Source organism: Chiloscyllium punctatum, chromosome 33 (assembly GCF_047496795.1).
Source record: "Chiloscyllium punctatum isolate Juve2018m chromosome 33, sChiPun1.3, whole genome shotgun sequence".
Classification (NCBI taxonomy): domain Eukaryota; kingdom Metazoa; phylum Chordata; class Chondrichthyes; order Orectolobiformes; family Hemiscylliidae; genus Chiloscyllium; species Chiloscyllium punctatum.
This window is the reverse complement of record NC_092771.1, coordinates 20976293-21002332: the sequence shown is the minus strand read 5'-3', so window position 1 is coordinate 21002332 and position 26040 is coordinate 20976293. Positions and strand designations below refer to the sequence as shown.

The 26040-nt window shown below is 48.9% G+C and overlaps 1 protein-coding gene across 1 annotated transcript in view; it reads right to left on the bottom strand.

Annotated features, from left to right (window-relative positions):
• The window catches only part of LOC140458474 (small ribosomal subunit protein eS27-like), a 49491-nt gene that overhangs the window by 12382 nt on the left and 11069 nt on the right, over window positions 1-26040 (bottom strand). The window contains exons 2-3 of the mRNA XM_072553101.1: window positions 25008-25116; window positions 312-422 (exon numbers count right to left, since the gene is read on the bottom strand). Of these exons, the coding sequence (XP_072409202.1) occupies window positions 312-422; window positions 25008-25116 (220 nt within the window). The remainder of the gene's footprint in view (window positions 1-311; window positions 423-25007; window positions 25117-26040) is intronic.

Here is a 26040-nt window from a genome sequence, read left to right as displayed (position 1 = left end):
ATTTTAATTAGTCTGTTGTCGGTGCATTCGCCTGTATCTCTGCAACTCCCTCCCAAAAGTATTCCACCTGGCTACCTCTCTCTCCTCCTTTCAGACCTCTCAACACACCATTCCTTTACCATCAGATTACATGATTGGGTACCCAACATTTCCTCATTTATGATCTGGTGAAGCCATTTGGGAGATTATGCTGCATTAAAGGCACTATATAAATGCCTATTGTTACCAGGAGAACCTGAGATGGCCCTCCCTCACACAACGGGGAGAGCTTCAATGTTTAAAGCATCGTGTTGGTCAGATTCCACATTTACCTTCAGTCAGGCGGGCCTTGCCACCAGTGGGCTGGCACAGAACCGTGGAGCAACCGACACATAGCACCACCGTCTGAGCATGGCTGAACACGGTTGTGATCTTGTAGCAGCCTACGAGAGAAACACACAAACACTGTCATTGCTCTGCTGCTACAGGAACACAGGAACACAGACACTGTGACAGGAGCACAGACACTGCTATAGGGGCACAGAGAGTGCTATAGGGGCACAGAGACTGCTATAGGGGGCACAGAGAGTGCTATAGGGGCACAGAGAGTGCTACATGGGCACAGAGAGTGCTATAGGGGCACAGAGGCTACTACAGGGGCACAGAGATGCTGCAGGAGCACAGAGACAGCTACAGAAGCACAGTGATTGCTCCAGGGGCACAGACAGTACTACAGCGGCAGAGACTGCTACAAGGGCACAGAGACTGCTACAGGGGCACAGAGACTGCTACAGGGGCACAGAGACTGGTACAGGGGCACAGAGACTGCTATAGGGGCACAGACACTGCTACAGGAGCACAGAGACTGCTATAGGGGCACAGAGACTGCTATAGGGGCACAAAGACTGCTACAGGGGGCACAGAGACTGTTATAGGAGCACAGAGACTGCCACAGGGGCACAAAGACTGCTACAGGGGCACAGAGACTGCTACAGGGGGCACAGAGACTGTTATAGGAGCACAAAGACTGCTACAGGGGCACAGAGACTGCTACAGGGGCACAGAGACTGCTATAGGAGCACAGAGACTGCTACAGGAGCATAGTGATTGCGATAGGTGCACAAAGACTGCTACAGGGGCACAGAGACTGCTACAGGGGCACAGAGACTGCTATAGGGGCACAGAGACTGCTACAGGAGCACAGTGATTGCGATAGGTGCACAAAGACTGCTACAGGGGCACAGAGACTGCTACAGGGGCACAGAGACTGCTATAGGGGCACAGAGACTGCTACAGGGGCACAGAGACTGCTATAGGGGCACAGAGACTGCTACAGGGGCACAGAAACTGCTACAGGAGCACAGTGATTGCGATAGGTGCACAAAGACTGCTACAGGGGCACAGAGACCGCTACAGGGGCACAGAGACTGCTATAGGGGCACAGACACTGCTACAGGGGCACAGAGACTGCTACAGGGGCACAGAGACTGCTACAGGGGCACAGAGACTGCTATAGGAGCACAGAGACTGTTATAGGGGCACAGAGACTGCTGCAGGGGCACAGAGACTGCTATAGGAGCACAGAGACTGCTACAGCGGCACAGAGACTACTATAGGGGAACAGAGACTGTTGCAGGGGCACAGAGACTGCTACAGGAGCACAGAGACTGCTACAGGGGCACAGAGACTGCTACAGGGGCACAGAGACTGTTACAGGGGCACAGAGACTGCGATAGGGGCACAGAGACTGCGATAGGGGCACAGAGACTGCTACAGGAGCACAGAGACTGCTATAGGAGCACAGACACTGCTACAGGGGCACAGAGACTGCTACAGGGGCACAGAGACTGCTACAGGAGCACAGAGACTGCTATAGGGGCACAGAGACTGCTATGGGGCACAGAGACTGCTACAGTAGCACAGAGACTGCTATAGGGGCACAGAGAGTGCTATACGGGCACAGAGACTGCTACAGGGGCACAGAGACTGCTACAGGGGCACAGAGACTGCTATAGGGGCACAGAGACTGCTACAGGAGCACAGAGACTACTACAGGTGCACAGAGACTGCTACAGGAGCACAGAGACTGCTATAGGGGCACAGAGACTGCTACAGGGACACAGAGACTGCTATAGGAGCACAGACACTGCTACAGGGGCACAGAGACTGCTACAGGGGCACAGAGAGTGCTATAGGGGCACAGAGACTGCTGCAGGGGCACAGAGACTGTTGCAGGGGCACAGAGAGTGCTATAGGAGCACAGAGACTGCTATAGGAGCACAGAGACTGCTATAGGAGCACAGAGACTGCTACAGGGGCACAGAGACTGCTATAGGGGCACAGAGAGTGCTATAGGGGCACAGAGAGTGCTACAGGGGCACAGACACTGCTATAGGAGCACAGACACTGCTACAGGAGCACAGAGAGTGCTATAGGGGCACAGAGACTGCTACAGGAGCACAGAGAGTGCTATAGGGGCACAGAGACTGCTACAGGAGCACAGAGACTGCTACAGGGGCACAGAGACTGCTATAGGGGCACAGAGACTGCTACAGGGGCACAGAGACTGCTATAGGGGCACAGACACTGCTATAGGGGCACAGAGACTGCTATAGGGGCACAGAGACTGCTACAGGGGCACAGAGACTGCTACAGGGGCACAGAGACTGCTATAGGGGCACAGAGACTGCTACAGGGGCACAGAGACTACTATAGGGGCACAGAGACTACTATAGGGACACAGAGACTGCTACAGGGGCACAGAGAGTGCTACAGGGGCACAGAGACTGCTACAGGGGCACAGAGACTACTATAGGGGCACAGAGACTACTATAGAGACACAGAGACTGTTGCAGGGGCACAGAGACTGCCACAGCAACACAGAGACTGCTACAGGGGCACAGAGAGTGCTATAGGGGCACAGAGCCTGCTGCAGGGGCACAGAGACTGCTACAGGAGCACAGAGACTGCTATAGGGGCACAGAGAGTGCTACAGCGGCACAGAGAGTGTTGCAGGGGCACAGAGACTGCTGCAGGGGCACAGAGACTGCTACAGGGGCACAGAGACTGCTTCAGGGGCACAGACACTGCTACAGGGGCACAGAGACTGCTGCAGGGGCACAGAGACTGCTACAGGAGCACAGACACTGCTACAGGGGCACAGAGACAGCTACAGGGGCACAGAGACTGCTACAGGAGCACAGACACTGCTACAGGGGCACAGAGACTGCTACAGGAGCACAGAGACTGCTACAGGGGCACAGACACTGCTATAGGGGCACAGACACTGCTAAAGGGGATTGATATTGTTAAAGGGGACGGACACTGCTAAAGGGGAAAAATGCTGCTAAAGGGGACAGATGCTGCAAAAGGGGAAAGACACAGCCAAAGGGGACAGAGACTGCAAAAGGGGATAGACACTGCTAAAGGGACAGACGCTGCTAAAGGGGACAGACACTGCTAAAGGAGACAAATGCTGCTGAAGGAGAAAGACACAGGTAAAGGGGGCAGAGACTGCTAAAGAGGATAGATGCTGCTAAAGGGACAGACTCTGCTAAAGGGACAGACACTGCTAAAGGAGTCGGACACTGCTAAAGGGGAAAGACGCTGCTAAAGGGAACAGACACTGCTAAAGGGGACAGACAGTGATAAAGGGGGACATACAATGCTAAAGGGGACAAACACACCTAAATGGGATGGACACTGCTAAAGGGGATAGACACTGCTAAAGGGGACAGAGTCTGCTAAAGGGGACAAACACACCTAAAGGAGACAGAGATTGCTAAAGGGGATAGACGCTGCTAAAGGGGACAGATGCTGCTAAAGGGAACAGACACTGCTAAAGGGGACGTACACTGTTAAAGGGGACAGACACTGCTAAAGGAGACAGGCACTGCTAAAGGGGAAAGATGCTGCTAAAGGGGACAGACACTGCTAAAGGGGATGGACACTGCTAAAGGGGACGGACACAACCAAATGGGAGAGACTGCTAAAGGGGATAGACGCTGCTAAAGGGACAGATGCTGCTAAAGGGGACAGACAGTGCTAAAGGGGACAGACACTGCTAAAGGGGACAGAGACTGCTAAAGGGAACAGACAGTCATAAAGGGGGACATACAATGCTAAAGGGGACAAACACACCTAAAGGGGATGGACACTGCTAAAGGGGATAGACACTGCTAAAGGGGACAGAGATGCTAAAGGGAACAGACAGTGCTAAAGGGGACAAACACACTTAAAGGAGACAGATGCTGCTAAAGGGGAAAGACACAGCTAAAGGAGACAGAGACTGCCAAAGGGGATAGACGCTGCTAAAGGGGAAAGATGCTGCTAAAGGGAACAGACACTACTAAAGGGGATGCACACTGCTAAAGGGGACAGACACTGTAAAAGGGGACGTACACAGCTAAAGGGGATGGACACTGCTTAAGGGGACAGACACTGCTAAAGGAGACAGACACTGCTAAAGGGGAAAGAGGCTGCTAAAGGGGATAGACACTGCTAAAGGGGATGGTTGCGGCTAAAGAGGACGGACACTGCTAAAGGGGAAAGACGCTGCTAAAAGGGACGGACACTGCTAAAGGGGATAGACACTGCTAAAGGGGATTGACACTGCCATAAGTATACAGACACTGCTAAAAGGGACAGACACTGCTAAAGAGGACAGATACCGCAAAATGTGATAGACACTGCTAAAGGGGATTGACATTGCTAAAATACAGACACTGCTAAAGGGGACGGACATTGCTAATGGGGATGGCTGCTGTTAAAGGGGATAAACACTGCTAAAGGAGATGGACACTGCTAAAGGGGACAGATGCTGCTAAAGGGGAAAGATGCTGCTAAAGGGGACGGACACTGCTAAAGGGGACAGACACTGCTAAAGGGGATAGACACTGCTAAAGGGGACACAAGTTGCTAAAGGGGACAGACAGTGCTAAAGGGGATAGACACTGCTAAAGGGGACAGATAGTGGTAAAGGGGGACATACACTGCTAAAGGGGACAGACACAGCTAAAGGGGACAGACACTGCTAAAGGGGACGGACACTGCTAAAGGGGATGGACACTGCTAAAAGGGGTAGACACTGCTAAAAGGTGTAGACACTGCTAAAGGGGACAGACACTGCTAAAGGGGACAGACACTGCTAAAAGGGGTTGACACTGCTAAAGCATACAGACATTGCTAAAGGGGATGGACACTGATAAAGGGGACAGACAGTTCTAAAGGGGGACATACACGGCTAAAGGGGAAAGACGCAGCTAAAGGAGACAGACACTGCTAAAGGGGGATTGATGCTGCTAAAGGGGACAGACAGTGCTAAAGGGGACAGACACTGCTAAAGGGGATGGACACTGTTAAAGGGGACAGACAGTGCTAAAGGGGGACATACACTGCTAAAGGGAACAGACATTGCTAAAGGGGACAGACGCTGCTAAAGGACACAGACACTGCTAAAGGGGACAGACACTGCTAAAGGGGGACATACACTGCTAAAGGGGACAGACACAGCTAAAGGGAACGGCCGCTGCTAAAGAGGACAGACACTGCTAAAGGGGACGGACACTGCTAAAGGGGACGGACTCTGCTAAAGGGGACAGACACTGCTAAAGGGGACGGACACTGCTAAAGGGGATAGACACTGCTAAAGGCGACAGATACCGCAAAATGGGATAGACACTGCTAAAGGGGATTGACATTGCTAAAATACAGACACTGCTAAAGGGGACAGAAACTGCGAAAGGGGATGGCTGCTGTTAAAGGGGATAAACACTGCTAAAGGGGATGGAAACTGCTAAAGAGGACAGATGCTGCTAAAGGGGAAAGATGCTGCTAAAGGGGACAGACACTGCTGAAGGGGATGGACACTGTTAAAGGGGACAGACGCTGCTAAAGGACACAGACACTGCTAAAGGGGACAGACACTGCTAAAGGGGACAGACACTGCTAAAGGGGGACATACACTGCTAAAGGGGGACATACACTGCTAAAGGGGACAGACACAGCTAAAGGGAATGGCCGCTGCTAAAGAGGACAGACACTGCTAAAGGGGATGGACACTGCTAAAGGGGACGGACTCTGCTAAAGGGGACAGACACTGCTAAAGGGGACAGACACTGCTAAAAGGGGACGGACACTGCTAAAGGGGACGGACACTGCTAAAGGGGACGGACACTGCTAAAGGGAATGGCCGCTGCTTAAGAGGACAGACACTGCTAAAGGGGATGGACACTGTTAAAGGGGACAGACAGTGCTAAAGGGGACAGACAGTGCTAAAGGGAACAGACATTGCTAAAGGGGACAGACGCTGCTAAAGGACACAGACACTGCTAAAGGGGACAGACACTGCTAAAGGGGACAGACACTGCTAAAGGGGGACATACACTGCTAAAGGGGGACATACACTGCTAAAGGGGACAGACACAGCTAAAGGGAATGGCCGCTGCTAAAGAGGACAGACACTGCTAAAGGGGACGGACACTGCTAAAGGGGACAGACACTGCTAAAGGGGACAGACACTGCTAAAGGGAATGGCCGCTGCTAAACGGGACAGACACTGCTAAAGGGGATGGACACTGTTAAAGGGGACAGACAGTGCTAAAGGGGACAGACAGTGCTAAAGGGAACAGACATTGCTAAAGGGGACAGACGCTGCTAAAGGACACAGACACTGCTAAAGGGGACAGACACAGCTAAAGGGGACAGACACTGCTAAAGGGGACAGACACTGCTAAAGGGGGACATACACTGCTAAAGGGGGACATACACTGCTAAAGGGGACAGACACAGCTAAAGGGAATGGCCGCTGCTAAAGAGGACAGACACTGCTAAAGGGGACGGACACTGCTAAAGGGGACAGACACTGCTAAAGGGGACAGACACTGCTAAAGGGGACAGTCACAGCTAAAGGGGACAGACACTGCTAAAGGGGATAGACACTGATAAAGGGGACCGACAGTGCTAAAGGGGGACATACACTGCTAAAAGGGGACAGACACTGCTAAAGGGGACGGACACTGCTAAAGGGGACGGACACTGCTAAAGGGGGACATACACTGCTAAAGGGGACAGACACTGCTAAAGGGGACAGACACTGCTAAAGGGAACAGACATTGCTAAAGGGGACAGATGCTGCTAAAGGACACAGACACTGCTAAAGGGGACAGACAGTGCGAAAGGGAACAGACGCTGCTAAAGGACACAGACACTGCTGAAGGGGATGGACACTGTTAAAGGGGACAGACACTGCTAAAGGGGACAGACACTGCTAAAGGACACAGACACTGCTAAAGGGGACAGACACTGCTAAAAGGGGACGGACACTGCTAAAGGGGACGGACACTGCTAAAGGGAATGGCCGCTGCTAAAGAGGACAGACACTGCTAAACGGGACAGACACTGCTAAAGGGGATGGACACTGTTAAAGGGGACAGACAGTGCTAAAGGGGACAGACAGTGCTAAAGGGAACAGACATTGCTAAAGGGGACAGACACTGCTAAAGGGGACAGACACTGCTAAAGGGAACAGACATTGCTAAAGGGGACAGACGCTGCTAAAGGGGACAGACACTGCTAAAGGGGGACATACACTGCTAAAGGGGGACATACACTGCTAAAGGGGACAGACACAGCTAAAGGGAATGGCCGCTGCTAAACGGGACAGACACTGCTAAAGGGGATGGACACTGTTAAAGGGGACAGACAGTGCTAAAGGGGACAGACAGTGCTAAAGGGAACAGACATTGCTAAAGGGGACAGACGCTGCTAAAGGACACAGACACTGCTAAAGGGGACAGACACAGCTAAAGGGGACAGACACTGCTAAAGGGGACAGACACTGCTAAAGGGAATGGCCGCTGCTAAACGGGACAGACACTGCTAAAGGGGATGGACACTGTTAAAGGGGACAGACAGTGCTAAAGGGGACAGACAGTGCTAAAGGGAACAGACATTGCTAAAGGGGACAGACGCTGCTAAAGGACACAGACACTGCTAAAGGGGACAGACACAGCTAAAGGGGACAGACACTGCTAAAGGGGACAGACACTGCTAAAGGGGGACATACACTGCTAAAGGGGGACATACACTGCTAAAGGGGACAGACACAGCTAAAGGGAATGGCCGCTGCTAAAGAGGACAGACACTGCTAAAGGGGACGGACACTGCTAAAGGGGACAGACACTGCTAAAGGGGACAGACACTGCTAAAGGGGACAGTCACAGCTAAAGGGGACAGACACTGCTAAAGGGGATAGACACTGATAAAGGGGACCGACAGTGCTAAAGGGGGACATACACTGCTAAAAGGGGACAGACACTGCTAAAGGGGACGGACACTGCTAAAGGGGACGGACACTGCTAAAGGGGGACATACACTGCTAAAGGGGACAGACACTGCTAAAGGGGACAGACACTGCTAAAGGGAACAGACATTGCTAAAGGGGACAGATGCTGCTAAAGGACACAGACACTGCTAAAGGGGACAGACAGTGCGAAAGGGAACAGACGCTGCTAAAGGACACAGACACTGCTGAAGGGGATGGACACTGTTAAAGGGGACAGACACTGCTAAAGGGGACAGACACTGCTAAAGGACACAGACACTGCTAAAGGGGACAGACACTGCTAAAAGGGGACGGACACTGCTAAAGGGGACGGACACTGCTAAAGGGAATGGCCGCTGCTAAAGAGGACAGACACTGCTAAACGGGACAGACACTGCTAAAGGGGATGGACACTGTTAAAGGGGACAGACAGTGCTAAAGGGGACAGACAGTGCTAAAGGGAACAGACATTGCTAAAGGGGACAGACACTGCTAAAGGGGACAGACACTGCTAAAGGGAACAGACATTGCTAAAGGGGACAGACGCTGCTAAAGGACACAGACACTGCTAAAGGGGGACATACACTGCTAAAGGGGGACATACACTGCTAAAGGGGACAGACACAGCTAAAGGGAATGGCCGCTGCTAAAGAGGACAGACACTGCTAAAGGGGACAGGCACTGCTAAAAGGGGACAGACACAGCAAAAGGGAATGGCCGCTGCTAAAGAGGACAGACACTGCTGAAGGGGATGGACACTGTTAAAGGGGACAGACACTGCTAAAGGGGACAGACACTGCTAAAGGGGACAGACACTGCTAAAAGGGGACGGACACTGCTAAAGGGGACGGACACTGCTAAAGGGAATGGCCGCTGCTAAAGAGGACAGACACTGCTAAACGGGACAGACACTGCTAAAGGGGATGGACACTGTTAAAGGGGACAGACAGTGCTAAAGGGGACAGACAGTGCTAAAGGGAACAGACATTGCTAAAGGGGACAGACGCTGCTAAAGGACACAGACACTGCTAAAGGGGACAGACACTGCTAAAGGGGACAGACACTGCTAAAGGGGGACATACACTGCTAAAGGGGGACATACACTGCTAAAGGGGACAGACACAGCTAAAGGGAATGGCCGCTGCTAAAGAGGACAGACACTGCTAAAGGGGACGGACACTGCTAAAGGGGACGGACTCTGCTAAAGGGGACAGACACTGCTAAAGCGGATAGACACTGATAAAAGGGACAAACAGTGCTAAAGGGGGAAATACACTGCTAAAGGGAACAGACACAGCTAAAGAGGACAGATGCCGCAAAATGGGATAGACACTGCTAAAGGGGACACAAGTCGCTAAAGGGGACAGACAGTACTAAAGGGGAAAGATGTTGCTAAAGGGGATAGACACTGCTAAAGGGGACAGATAGTGGTAAAGGGGACAGACACTGCTAAAGGGGACAGACACAGCTAAAGGAGACAGACGCTGCTAAAGGGGACAGACGCTGCTAAAGGACACAGACACTGCTAAAGGGGACAGACGCTGCTAAAGGACACAGACACTGCTGAAGGGGACAGACACTGCTGAAGGGACAGACACTGCTGAAGGGGATGGACACTGTTAAAGGGAACAGACAGTGCTAAAGGGGACAGACACTGCTAAAGGGGACAGACACTGCTAAAGGGGACAGACACTGCTAAAAGGGGACGGACACTGCTAAAGGGGACGGACACTGCTAAAGGGAATGGCCGCTGCTAAAGAGGACAGACACTGCTAAACGGGACAGACACTGCTAAAGGGGATGGACACTGTTAAAGGGGACAGACAGTGCTAAAGGGGACAGACAGTGCTAAAGGGAACAGACATTGCTAAAGGGGACAGACGCTGCTAAAGGACACAGACACTGCTAAAGGGGACAGACACTGCTAAAGGGGACAGACACTGCTAAAGGGGGACATACACTGCTAAAGGGGGACATACACTGCTAAAGGGGGACATACACTGCTAAAGGGGACAGACACAGCTAAAGGGAATGGCCGCTGCTAAAGAGGACAGACACTACTAAAGGGGACGGACACTACTAAAGGGGACGGACACTGCTAAAGGGGACGGACTCTGCTAAAGGGGACAGACACTGCTAAAGGACACAGACGCTGCTAAAGGACACAGACGCTGCTAAAGGACACAGACACTGCTAAAGGGGACAGACGCTGCTAAAGGACACAGACACTGCTGAAGGGGACAGACACTGCTGAAGGGACAGACACTGCTGAAGGGGATGGACACTGTTAAAGGGGACAGACAGTGCTAAAGGGGACAGACACTGCTAAAGGGGACAGACACTGCTAAAAGGGGACGGACACTGCTAAAGGGGACGGACACTGCTAAAGGGAATGGCCGCTGCTAAAGAGGACAGACACTGCTAAACGGGACAGACACTGCTAAAGGGGATGGACACTGTTAAAGGGGACAGACAGTGCTAAAGGGGACAGACAGTGCTAAAGGGGACAGACATTGCTAAAGGGGACAGACGCTGCTAAAGGACACAGACACTGCTAAAGGGGACAGACACTGCTAAAGGGGGACATACACTGCTAAAGGGGACAGACACAGCTAAAGGGAATGGCCGCTGCTAAAGAGGACAGACACTGCTAAAGGGGACGGACACTGCTAAAGGGGACGGACTCTGCTAAAGGGGACAGACACTGCTAAAGGGGATGGACACTGTTAAAGGGAACAGACAGTGCTAAAGGGAACAGACACTGCTAAAGGGGACAGTCACAGCTAAAGGGGACAGACACTGCTAAAGGGGATAGACACTGATAAAGGGGACCGACAGTGCTAAAGGGGGACATACACTGCTAAAAGGGGACAGACACTGCTAAAGGGGACGGACACTGCTAAAGGGGACGGACACTGCTAAAGGGGGACATACACTGCTAAAGGGGACAGACACTGCTAAAGGGGACAGACACTGCTAAAGGGAACAGACATTGCTAAAGGGGACAGACGCTGCTAAAGGACACAGACACTGCTAAAGGGGACAGACAGTGCTAAAGGGAACAGACGCTGCTAAAGGACACAGACACTGCTAAAGGGGACAGACGCTGCTAAAGGACACAGACACTGCTGAAGGGGACAGACACTGCTGAAGGGACAGACACTGCTGAAGGGGATGGACACTGTTAAAGGGGACAGACAGTGCTAAAGGGGACAGACACTGCTAAAGGGAACAGACATTGCTAAAGGGGACAGACACTGCTAAAGGACACAGACGCTGCTAAAGGACACAGACACTGCTAAAGGGGACAGACGCTGCTAAAGGACACAGACACTGCTGAAGGGGACAGACACTGCTGAAGGGACAGACACTGCTGAAGGGGATGGACACTGTTAAAGGGGACAGACAGTGCTAAAGGGGACAGACACTGCTAAAGGGGACAGACACTGCTAAAGGGGACAGACACTGCTAAAAGGGGACGGACACTGCTAAAGGGGACGGACACTGCTAAAGGGAATGGCCGCTGCTAAAGAGGACAGACACTGCTAAACGGGACAGACACTGCTAAAGGGGATGGACACTGTTAAAGGGGACAGACAGTGCTAAAGGGGACAGACAGTGCTAAAGGGAACAGACATTGCTAAAGGGGACAGACGCTGCTAAAGGACACAGACACTGCTAAAGGGGACAGACACTGCTAAAGGGGACAGACACTGCTAAAGGGGGACATACACTGCTAAAGGGGGACATACACTGCTAAAGGGGACAGACACAGCTAAAGGGAATGGCCGCTGCTAAAGAGGACAGACACTGCTAAAGGGGACGGACACTGCTAAAGGGGACGGACTCTGCTAAAGGGGACAGACACTGCTAAAGGGGATAGACACTGATAAAAGGGACAAACAGTGCTAAAGGGGGAAATACACTGCTAAAGGGAACAGACACAGCTAAAGAGGACAGATGCCGCAAAATGGGATAGACACTGCTAAAGGGGACACAAGTCGCTAAAGGGGACAGACAGTACTAAAGGGGAAAGATGTTGCTAAAGGGGATAGACACTGCTAAAGGGGACAGATAGTGGTAAAGGGGACAGACACTGCTAAAGGGGACAGACGCTGCTAAAGGACACAGACACTGCTAAAGGGGACAGACACTGCTAAAGGGGGACATACACTGCTAAAGGGGACAGACACAGCAAAAGGGAATGGCCGCTGCTAAAGAGGACAGACACTGCTAAAGGGGACGGACACTGCTAAAGGGGACGGACTCTGCTAAAGGGGACAGACACTGCTAAAGGGGACAGACACTGCTAAAGGGGACAGACACTGCTAAAAGGGGATGGACACTGCTAAAGGGGACGGACACTGCTAAAGGGAATGGCCGCTGCTAAAGAGGACAGACACTGCTAAACGGGACAGACACTGCTAAAGGGGATGGACACTGTTAAAGGGGACAGACAGTGCTAAAGGGGACAGACAGTGCTAAAGGGAACAGACATTGCTAAAGGGGACAGACGCTGCTAAAGGACACAGACACTGCTAAAGGGGACAGACACTGCTAAAGGGGACAGACACTGCTAAAGGGGGACATACACTGCTAAAGGGGGACATACACTGCTAAAGGGGACAGACACAGCTAAAGGGAATGGCCGCTGCTAAAGAGGACAGACACTGCTAAAGGGGACGGACACTGCTAATGGGGACGGACACTGCTAAAGGGGACGGACTCTGCTAAAGGGGACAGATACTGCTAAAGGGGATGGACACTGTTAAAGGGGACAGACAGTGCTAAAGGGGACAGACAGTGCTAAAGGGGACAGACATTGCTAAAGGGGACAGACGCTGCTAAAGGACACAGACACTGCTAAAGGGGACAGAAACTGCTAAAGGGGGACATACACTGCTAAAGGGGACAGACACAGCTAAAGGGAATGGCCGCTGCTAAAGAGGACAGACACTGCTAAAGGGGACGGACACTGCTAAAGGGGACGGACTCTGCTAAAGGGGACAGACACTGCTAAAGGGGACGGACACTGCTAAAGGGGATAGACACTGCTAAAGGCGGCAGATACCGCAAAATGGGATAGACACTGCTAAAGGGGATTGACATTGCTAAAATACAGACACTGCTAAAGGGGACAGAAACTGCGAAAGGGGATGGCTGCTGTTAAAGGGGATAAACACTGCTAAAGGGGATGGAAACTGCTAAAGAGGACAGATGCTGCTAAAGGGGAAAGATGCTGCTAAAGGGGACAGACACTGCTGAAGGGGATGGACACTGTTAAAGGGGACAGACGCTGCTAAAGGACACAGACACTGCTAAAGGGGACAGACACTGCTAAAGGGGACAGACACTGCTAAAGGGGAAAGAGGCTGCTAAAGGGGATAGACACTGCTAAAGGGGATGGTTGCGGCTAAAGAAGACGGACACTGCTAAAGGGGAAAGACGCTGCTAAAAGGGACGGACACTGCTAAAGGGGATAGACACTGCTAAAGGGGATTGACACTGCCATAAGTATACAGACACTGCTAAAAGGGACAGACACTGCTAAAGAGGACAGATACCGCAAAATGTGATAGACACTGCTAAAGGGGATTGACATTGCTAAAATACAGACACTGCTAAAGGGGACGGACATTGCTAATGGGGATGGCTGCTGTTAAAGGGGATAAACACTGCTAAAGGAGATGGACACTGCTAAAGGGGACAGATGCTGCTAAAGGGGAAAGATGCTGCTAAAGGGGACGGACACTGCTAAAGGGGACAGACACTGCTAAAGGGGATAGACACTGCTAAAGGGGACACAAGTTGCTAAAGGGGACAGACAGTGCTAAAGGGGATAGACACTGCTAAAGGGGACAGATAGTGGTAAAGGGGGACATACACTGCTAAAGGGGACAGACACAGCTAAAGGGGACAGACACTGCTAAAGGGGACGGACACTGCTAAAGGGGATGGACACTGCTAAAAGGGGTAGACACTGCTAAAAGGTGTAGACACTGCTAAAGGGGACAGACACTGCTAAAGGGGACAGACACTGCTAAAAGGGGTTGACACTGCTAAAGCATACAGACATTGCTAAAGGGGATGGACACTGATAAAGGGGACAGACAGTTCTAAAGGGGGACATACACGGCTAAAGGGGAAAGACGCAGCTAAAGGAGACAGACACTGCTAAAGGGGGATTGATGCTGCTAAAGGGGACAGACAGTGCTAAAGGGGACAGACACTGCTAAAGGGGATGGACACTGTTAAAGGGGACAGACAGTGCTAAAGGGGGACATACACTGCTAAAGGGAACAGACATTGCTAAAGGGGACAGACGCTGCTAAAGGACACAGACACTGCTAAAGGGGACAGACACTGCTAAAGGGGGACATACACTGCTAAAGGGGACAGACACAGCTAAAGGGAACGGCCGCTGCTAAAGAGGACAGACACTGCTAAAGGGGACGGACACTGCTAAAGGGGACGGACTCTGCTAAAGGGGACAGACACTGCTAAAGGGGACGGACACTGCTAAAGGGGATAGACACTGCTAAAGGCGACAGATACCGCAAAATGGGATAGACACTGCTAAAGGGGATTGACATTGCTAAAATACAGACACTGCTAAAGGGGACAGAAACTGCGAAAGGGGATGGCTGCTGTTAAAGGGGATAAACACTGCTAAAGGGGATGGAAACTGCTAAAGAGGACAGATGCTGCTAAAGGGGAAAGATGCTGCTAAAGGGGATGTACACTGCTAAAGGAGATACACACTGCTAAAGGGGGACATACACTGCTAAATGGGACAGACACTGCTAAAGAGGATGGACACTGCTAAAGGGGACAGACACTGATAAAGGGGACAGACACTGATAAAGGGGGGCATACACTGCTAAAGGGGACAGGCACTGCTAAAGGGGATTGGTACTGTTAAAGGGGACAGACACTGCTAAAGGGGATAGACACTGATAAAAGGGACAAACAGTGCTAAAGGGGGAAATACACTGCTAAAGGGGACAGACACAGCTAAAGAGGACAGATACCGCAAAATGGGATAGACACTGCTAAAGGGAACACAGGTCGCTAAAGGGGACAGACAGTACTAAAGGGGAAAGATGTTGCTAAAGGGGATAGACACTGCTAAAGGGGACAGATAGTGGTAAAGGGGGACATACACTGCTAAAGGGGACAGACGCTGCTAAAGGACACAGACGCTGCTAAAGGGAACAGATGCTGCTAAAGGACACAGACACTGCTAAAGGGGACAGACACTGCTAAAGGGGGACATACACTGCTAAAGGGGACAGACACAGCTAAAGGGAATGGCTGCTGCTAAAGAGGACAGACACTGCTAAAGGGGACGGACTCTGCTAAAGGGGACAGACACTGCTAAAGGGGATGGACACTGTTAAAGGGAACAGACAGTGCTAAAGGGAACAGACACTGCTAAAGGGGACAGTCACAGCTAAAGGGGACAGACACTGCTAAAGGGGATAGACACTGATAAAGGGGACCGACAGTGCTAAAGGGGGACATACACTGCTAAAAGGGGACAGACACTGCTAAAGGGGACGGACACTGCTAAAGGGGACGGACACTGCTAAAGGGGGACATACACTGCTAAAGGGGACAGACACTGCTAAAGGGGACAGACACTGCTAAAGGGAACAGACATTGCTAAAGGGGACAGACGCTGCTAAAGGACACAGACACTGCTAAAGGGGACAGACAGTGCTAAAGGGAACAGACGCTGCTAAAGGACACAGACACTGCTAAAGGGGACAGACGCTGCTAAAGGACACAGACACTGCTGAAGGGGACAGACACTGCTGAAGGGACAGACACTGCTGAAGGGGATGGACACTGTTAAAGGGGACAGACAGTGCTAAAGGGGACAGACACTGCTAAAGGGAACAGACATTGCTAAAGGGGACAGACACTGCTAAAGGACACAGACGCTGCTAAAGGACACAGACACTGCTAAAGGGGACAGACGCTGCTAAAGGACACAGACACTGCTGAAGGGGACAGACACTGCTGAAGGGACAGACACTGCTAAAGGGGATGGACACTGTTAAAGGGGACAGACAGTGCTAAAGGGGACAGACACTGCTAAAGGGAACAGACATTGCTAAAGGGGACAGACACTGCTAAAGGACACAGACACTGCTAAAGGGGACAGACACAGCTAAAGGGGACGGACACTGCTAAAGGGGACGGACACTGCTAAAGGGAACAGACATTGCTAAAGGGGACAGACGCTGCTAAAGGACACAGACACTGCTAAAGGAGACAGACACTGCTAAAGGGGACAGACACTGCTAAAGGGGACAGACACTGCTAAAGGGGAAAGATGCTGCTAAATGGGGACATACACTGCTAAAGGGGATAGACTGTGCTAAAGGAGATAGACACTGCTAAAGGGGATGGACACTGCCAAAGGGGACAGACAGTGCTAAAGGGGGACATACACTGCTGAAGGGGACAGACACAGCTAAAGGAGACAGACACTGCTAATGGGGACAGACACTGCTAAAGGAGATAGACACTGATAAAGGGGATGGACACTGATAAAGGGGATAGACACTGGTAAAGGATACAGACACTGTTAAAGGGACTGACACTGCTAAATGGGACAGACACTAATAAAGGGGACAGACACTGATAAAGGGGCAGAGACCGCTGCCATCCCCTAGCAATTCGTACTAGTGCAGTCTTGCACTGAATTCAAAAGGTTGTGGGTTCAGAGGCTGATGTGCAAAATGCTGGGGCCTGCAGGATTGCTGTTGTGTTTCTGAATACTGAGGCCCTATCAACCCTCCCGTGTGGACGTATGGATTCTATTGCCACTCTGTTGAAGAACAGCAAGCATTTTGTCCTGGCCAATCCCTCCCCCAGTGGCTGGAAACAGATGATCCGGACATTGTCAGCTTGCTGGCTGTGGGAGCTTACTGTTCACTGGCTGCTTGCTGCATGTCCTGAATTTGGAACGATGCTAACACTTCATTGACTGTAAAGTGATTTGGGGTGTCCTGCGGTTGCGAAAGCCATTCTTGTCTTTTATTCCTCGGGTCGTGGGCATTGCTGGCAAAGCCCTTTGAACTGAGCTGTTTGCTTGGGTCATTTCCGAGGGCAGTTAGGAGTCACATACTGTGTGCCACAGGCTCGTGGCTGTGTGAATTGGGTTGAATCCTAATTCTCTCATTAACAATAAAGGGTATCAGATACTTTATAAACCTAGCGTCCATTTCAGAAGTGAATCAGCTAAAGTCCAGAGCTCTGAATTCGTCCAGAATTCTGTTCTTAAGATGAGATTCCCTACAGTGTGGAAACAGGCCCTTCAGCCCAACAAGTCTACACTGACCCTCCAAAGAGTAACCCACCCAGACTCATTTCCCTCTGATTAATGCACCTAATACTATGGACAATTTAGCACAGCCAATTCACCTGACCTGCACACCTTTGGATTGTGGGAGGAAACCAGAGCACCCAGAGGGAACCCATGCAGAGAATGTGCAAACTCCACACAGACAGTCGCCTGAGGCTGGAATCGAACCCAGGTTCCTGGCGATACTAGGCCGCAGCACTAACCACTGAGCCACTGTGCCATCCCTGTGAATCCATTTAGAGGGAAAGAGAAAAGGACAAAGAGGTGAATCCTGCCCTGAATTTAATGTGATTTATCATAGTCGCATTTACCCAACTACAGTGAAAAGCTTTGTTTTGTGAGCAGTACAAGCAGATCATAGCGAACAAGAATATGCAGATCAAAGGGTGATTCGACAGAGTGAGGCATAAAGGTTAAAGCTAGACAGGAGGTTCACAAAGCAAGATCAACATTAGATCTGAGGTTTGAGAGAAAATGTTATTAGTGATTTTTCCAGACTTAGAATTTAGGTGTAAAAGTGCAGAACAGTTTTAAGAAATGTGAGAACAAGATCTGCTGTAGACAGCATGCAAAGAGTGACCCAGTGTCAGCCATCTTGGACTGCTGCCTGTGCATCCATAATAAGGAAGCTAAGCTCTCTTCAGTTATTTGGTTGCTATGGAGATCTTGTCTAAGAATCTCAAGTGAAAGAATGCTGGAACTGCAGGTGAGCTTCCAAAGATTGGATTGGTACTGAATATCGCACAGTGCTACCCACACCCACTCAGTTCTGAAGAAGGGTCACTGGACCCAAAACGCTGATGCTGCTTTCTCTCCACAGATGCTGCCAGACCTGCAGAGTTTCTTCAGCAATTTCTATTGTTTGGGATTCCTGATGAAGGGCTTATGCCCGAAACGTCGATTCTCCTGCTCCTCGGATGCTGCCTGACCTGCTGCGCTTTGCTCACGATTCTGAGTTCCAGCATCTGCAGTCCTCACTCTCTCCTAATTGCTATTGTTGTAGCATATTTAGCTGACTTTCCAATCCAGGTTCCTGCTGAAGGGCGACTAATGTGTTGAATAATTCTTCATGTTATTAAACCAATCTGTTTCCTGTCAGGCAATCAAAAAACATTGTGTGCCAATACAAAGAAGAGGCCATAAAAAATCCTACAGAACCTCATACATTGACTAGATGTGACAAAATTGACATCTGTTGGTGTGAGGTAAACACTTGCCATCGTATTAATGATCAATAATGAAAGAAACCTTGTAATGGAGAGGATAGTGTCCCTACCTCTGAGACAGAACCTCAGGGTTTGGGTCCCACTCCAAGATTGGACGGCTAAGGGTGTACTGATGTGAACAATCAAATTAGGAGAAACAGACCACTCAGCCCCTTATGCCTGCACTGCCATTTCATAGTATCATAGAATCCCTACAGTGTGGAGGACGGCCATTCGGCCCATCAGATCCACACTGACCTTCCAAAGAGCATCCTACCCAGATTGCACTTCCCCATTCCCTGTAACCCTGCATTCCCCATGGCTAATCCACCCAGCCTGACATCCCTGGACACTCCCATGGCAGTTTAGCACGGCCAATTCACCCTAATCTGTACATCTTTAGACCATGGGAGGAAACCAGAATACCCAGAGGAAACCCACGCAGACACAGGGAGAACGTGATGGATAATAATTCCCGAGTGAACGTTGACCTGTAGGATAAAGGTGCTTTTCCCTCCCTAGGGACACAGGAGGTTATTGGAGTACCTGCTTGTTTCTAGTGGCTAGATTATTATTATTTCATAGGTTTTGTTATTGCCCAGCGGGGTGAAATCCCCAGGGACATTTTCGTAGGGTTGTACCTTGACAACCACCACTTTGGTTCCCAGACAGACTTCACCCAAATCCACGTGCTATATCTCTTTTATCCAGACTCTGTTTCCATTTAGTTACAGGTCCCTGTGATCGGACGCTCAACCAAAATGCATCTGACCCCCCAATCATTTAAAATAATCAGTTGTTAGATTAGATTAGATTAGATTAGATTACAGTGTGGAAACAGGCCCTTCGGCCCAACAAGTCCACACCGACCCACCGAAGCGCAACCCACCCATACCCCTACATTTACCCCTTACCTAACACTACGGGCAATTTAGCATGGCCAATTCACCTGACCTGCACAACTTTGGACGGTGGGAGGAAACTGGTGCACCCGGAGGAAACCCACGCAGACGCGGGGAGAACGTGCAAACTCCACACAGTCAGTCGCCTGTTGTTGTGTAAAAACTGCACCGTCAATACCAGTACCTAACTAACTAATATCCACAAATCCACACGACACATTTGAGCTATTTATGTGCCTCTTTATCTCAATCTGGGGTGAAAGTCCACACAGTACATACTATCCCTGGCTGGTTCCTAATCGCCAGGGCTGACTTAGGAGGGCAATCGTGTAAACTTGGTTTAACGTCTTTGGAATTTATGAGGTTGAGAAGTGATCAGATCGAAGTGTTTAATCTGATGGGGGTGGACACAGGGAAACTGTTACCTCTGAGGGAGAGAATCAAGAACAAACTGCCACAATCTTAAAATTACAGCCTCTCTGTTCTGGATCGAAATTGGAGTGGGGGGGGGAACAACAACAGCTGATCACACCAAGGGGATTGGAAATCTGAAACTCTCTCCCCTTAAAGGCTTAGGGTGTTAGTATTGGGATGTGCGGTGGGAGATTCAAGACTTAGCAACAGTTACTTGTTCAGTAAGGATATTAAGGGATACGGAGCTGATTAGCTCAGTTGGCCGGATGGCTGGTTTGTGACTCTAACAGTTCCCATCCTGCCTTCTGAACCTTGCCTCCACCTTATGACCTTCGAGGAGAAAGTGAGGACTGCAGATGCTGGAGATCAGAGCTGAAAATGTGTTGCTGGAAAAGCGCAGCAGGTCAGGCAGCATCCAAGGAGCAGGAGAATCGACGCTTCGGGCATCAGCCCTTCTTCAGGAAGAAGGGCTGATGCCTGAAACGTCGATTCTCCTGCTCCTTGGATGCTGCCTGACCTGCTGCGCTTTTCCAGCAACACATTTTCAGCTCCACCTTATGACCCTCGGGTCAAACCCACAACCAGTGACCCCTCTCTAATAAGAGTATGGGATCTCTGGGAGTATGGTGACTTTGCCTCAAGATTTAGGTTTTATTGTCATGTGTACTTGAGTACAGTAATATTGCCACATATGGCACCACCTTAGGTTCAAAGGTACTTCGGTACAAATTCTTTGTTGCAGATGTGCAAAAATAAATAAGTTAGAAAGTTCAGCACTGCAGTCTTCTTAGAATAAAAATAGAAAAATAAAGAAGGAAGGTTAAAAAGTTAAAGGGATATGGAGTAAAGATGGTAAACCTGCTTGAGATATGAATCGCCCTCCTCAGGTTTTGTGGACACAGTGGGTAGTGTCCACACTTCTGGAGCTGAAGCTCTATGTTCAAATCCCACCTCAGGACATGATGGCCACAGAATGTACATCACAGCGCAGCCAAACTAGTTGCTTATTAATCCTTTCGATTCAATCTGATGGTCAGAGAGAGCGCGAGAGAGACACCCCTGTCTATCCAGAACTGTTGCAGCACAACAGCCTTCCCAAGTTCAGTGATTCCACTGACAGGCTGTTGTCATTCTCAATCTGAGATACCATCACACACAGATTAGCCACAATCTAATGAGATGGTGGGACAGGTTTCTGGAGGGAAGAAGGCTCAATGGCTTGTTTCAGTTGTCACATGACTTCACTTTGAACAAGGATCTGACAGTCAGTTCAATGGAGGTGGACTGATCAAAACACATAGCTACAGAGTTGCACCTTCTAAACCCCTATAAATATCAGTCAATCATAATATTTCCACCAGACGAATTCTGGACAAATCTTAAGAATCTTGGTTACATCACTCACCCACTTTAATTGAAAAAGGTACCTCAATATGTTAGATCCCCAACTATCCTGGTGCTGGTGATAGGTGACAGCCTAGTGGTATTATCACTAGACTATTACTGTAGAGACCCAGCTAATGTTCTGGGAATCTGGGTTCAAATCCCACCATGGCAGATGGTGGAATTTAAATTCAATAAATATCTGGAATTAAGAGTCTAATGATGACCATGAAACCATTGTCAAATGTTGGAAACCATCTGGTTCACTAGAATCATAGAGATGTACAGCATGGAAACAGACCCTTTGGTCCAACTTGTCCATACCAAGATATCCTAAATTAATCTAGCCCCTTTTGGCCCATATCTCTCCAAGCTGTTCCTACTCATGTACCCATCCAGATGCCTTTTAAATGTTGTAATTGCACCAGCCTCCACCACTTCTTCTGGCAGCTCATTCCATACACATACCACCCTCAGCATGAAAACATTGCATCTTAGATCTCTTTTAAATCTTTCCCTTCTCACCTTAAATCTATGCCCTCTAGTTTTAGACCTCCCCACCCCAAGCAAAAGACCTTGCCCACTTACCCAATCCATGCCCCTCATGAGTTTATACACCTCTATAAAGTCACCCCTCAGCCTCCGATGCTCCAGGGAAAACAGCCCCAGCCTGTTCAGCCTCTCCCTGTAGCTCAAATCCTCCAACCCTGGCAACACCCTTGTAAATCTTTTCTGAAACCTTTCAAGTTTCTGATAGGAAGGAGACCAGAATTGCACGCAGATTTCTCCAGTTTCCTCATTTCCCCTCCCCCCCACCTTTTCTCAGTCCCAACCCTCAGACTCAGCACCGCCTTCTTGACCTGCAATCTTCTTCCCGACCTCTCCGCCCCCACCCCCTCTCCGGCCTATCACCCTCACCTTAACCTCCTTCCACCTATCGCATTCCCAACGCCCCTCCCCCAAGTCCCTCCTCCCTACCTTTTATCTTAGCCTGCTTGGCACACCCTCCTCATTCCTGAAGAAGGGCTTATGCCCGAAACGTCGATTCTCCTTTGATGCTGCCTGATCTACTGCGCTTTCCCACCACCGAGGTCAGGCTCACCGGTCTATAGTTTCCTGCTTGTCTTTACCACCCTTCTTAAACAGTGGCACCACATTTGCCAACCTCCAGTCGTCCGGCACCTCACCTGTGACTATCAATGATACAAATATCTCAGCAAGAGGCCCAGCAATCACTTCTCTAGCTTCCCACAGAGTTCTGGGGTACACCTGATCAGGTCCTGGGGATTTATCCACCTTTACCCATTTCAAGATTTCCAGCACTTCCTCCTCTGTAATCTGGACATTTTGCAAGATGTCACCATCTATTTCCCTACAGTCTATATCTTCCATATCCTTTTCCACAGTAAATACTGAAGCAAAATACTCATTTAGTATCTCCCCCATTTTCTGCTTGATGTGGGATAGCATTACTGCTTTACTTAGGGAGGATATTCCTGGGAATACATCCAAGGACATTATTTGAGGGGAACTGAAAAATAAGACAGAGGGGCCCAGCAATCACTTCCCTGGCTTCCCGTAGAGTTCTTGGGTACACCTGGTTGGGTCCTGGGGATTTGTCTACCTTTATGCATTTTGGGACATCCAGCGCTTCCTCCTCTGTAATGTGGACATTTTTCAAGATGTCACCGTCTATTTCCCTACATTCTATATCTTCCATATCTTTTTCCATAGTAAACAGTATACAAAATACTCATTTAGTATCTCGCCCATCTCCTGCAGCTACACAAATAGGCTGCCTTTCTGATCTTTGAGGGGCCCTATTCTCTCCCTAGTTACCCTTTTGTCCTTAATGTATTTGTAAAAATTGTTTGGATTCTCCTTAATTCTATTTGCCAAAACTATCTCATGTCCCCTTTCTGCCCTCCTGATTTCCCTCTTAAGTATACTCCTACTGCTGACTCTTCTAAGGATTCACTCGATCTCTCCTGTCAATATCTGTCATATGCTTCCTTCTTTTTCTTAACTAAAACCTTAATTTCTCTAGTCATCCAACTTTCCCCACACCGACCAGTCTTTCTTTTCACTCTAACAGGAATATACTGTCTCTGCACTCTCATTATCTCATTTCTGAAGGCTTCCCATTTTCCAGCTGTCCCCTTACCAGCGAATATCTGCCCCCGATCAGCTTTTGAAAAATGTTGCCTAATACCATCAAAATTGGCCCTTCTCCAATTTAGAACTTCAACTTTTAGATCCGGTCTATCCTTTTCCATCACTATTTTAAAACGAATAGAATTACGGTCACTGGCCCCAAAGTGCTCCCCCACTGACACCTCAGTCACCTGCCCTGCCTTATTTCCCAAGAGTAGGTCAAGTTTTGCACCTTCTCTAGTAGGTACATCCACATACTGAATCAGAAAATTGTCTTGTACACACTTAACAAATTCCGTTGTTACAATATGGAATGGACTCAAAAACTCTTAACACTATGGCAGTCCCAGTCTATGTTTCGAAAATTAAAATCCTTCACCATAACCACCCTATTATTCTTATAGATAACTGAAATCTCCTTACAAATTTGTTTCTCAATTCCCCGCTAACTATTAGGGGATCTATAATACAATCCCAATAAGGTGATCGAATGTCCTTTCGGAAGGAAATCTGCTATCCTTACCTGGTCTGGCCTACGTGTCGGAGGAAGTGAGAATGGCAGGCGCTGGAAAGTGACTCCAAACCCACAACAACGTAGTTGACTCAAGCCATTAGGGATGGGGTATAAATGTTAGTCATGGCCAAGTGCCATGAATGAATTAAAAAGGAAAAATCCCTCAGTGTCAACCAGTTCTTCTTTCTGCCAATGGTTTTGGTGGTTTTGTGATGGTTGATGGTGCTGCAAACCCAGAGGTGAGATTTCACACACATGTTCAGGTGACAGCTGATTAGTTGTGGCTTGTCACCAGAAAAGACGACCATCCAAGCCAGCAGACTACATTCAGAAAACACCAGCTCATTCAGAATTGGAATCAGGAGACAGAAATGCAAGGAAGGAAGATCCATCCCACCCTGACACACACACACACAAACACACACACACACACACAAACACACACACAAACACACACACACACACACACACACACAAACACACACACACACATTTTCTCCCCTACTGTTGGTGCAATACGGAATGGACTCAAAAACTCTTAACATTTGCCTGTCCCTGTGTTTTGTTGCTTACTGCTGTTTACCTAATTACTATCTAGGCTACTTAACCATGTTAGCTGCCTGTATTGCTCACAAGGCAAAGTTTTTCACTGTGCCTCGGTACACCTGACAATAAATTCAATTCAATTCAATGTACAAACCCTCTCCAACCCCCCCCCCCCTCCAATACTGGTCATAGAGTGACACCCCGAGCTTACCCGGGCACTTGACGTCCATGAAGTAGGAGTTGGGGCTTTGAACCAAACGTTTTTTCTTGTGCCGCCTCCGCTCTGCTTCTGGAGACGGGTTTAACAAATCCTTCGCCAACTGCAATTTGTGAGAGGTAGGAACAGCCAGGTTAATCTCAATGACATAGCACGGTGAATGGGGGGGGTGGGGGGAACAGTCACAGTAACAGCAATTGGGTGGAAAGATGCTGAAGGAGGTTGACATGGTAAATATTCCAATATATATTATTTTCAATATTCTAATATATTATTTTCAATATTTAAATATTCCAATATATATTATTTTCAATATTCTAATATATGTCAATATATTATTTTCAATATTTAAATATTCCAATATATATTATTTTCAATATTCCAATATATTATTTTCAATATTTAAATATTCCAATATATATTATTTTCAATATTCTAATATATGTCAATATATTATTTTCAATATTTAAATATTCCAATATATATTATTTTCAATATTCCAATATATTATTTTCAATATTTAAATATTCCAATATATATTATTTTCAATATTCTAATATATTTCAATATATTATTTTCAATATTTAAATATTCCAATATATATTATTTTCCAATAAACGCAAGGACTATTTTATGGGAACTCAATCATGCCTGAATCTTTCATTGAGAATATGATATTCTTGAGACAAAAACATTTCAGAACCTTGAGGATGTCCCAGAGCAAAAGGACTCTGAGATGTCCTTTTGAGAAGTCCTTTTGAGATGCAGCTGCTGGTATTAGGTAGGAAACAGATGGTCTATTTACAAACAGCCAGATCCCATGGATACCGATGTGTTCCTCAGCTTTTGTGAAGTCAGTTGAAGACAAATATTGACCAGGAACTGAGGAGTCCCCCTGCTCCTGTTTGAACTAGAATGCCAGCACACACTTACACTTAACTCCCTGCGTTTAGATGGTCTTGTGATTGACAGTTCGTCAGTCTCCAACTTTCTCTCAATCTCACCCCCCCAAAAAAAATTGCTTACA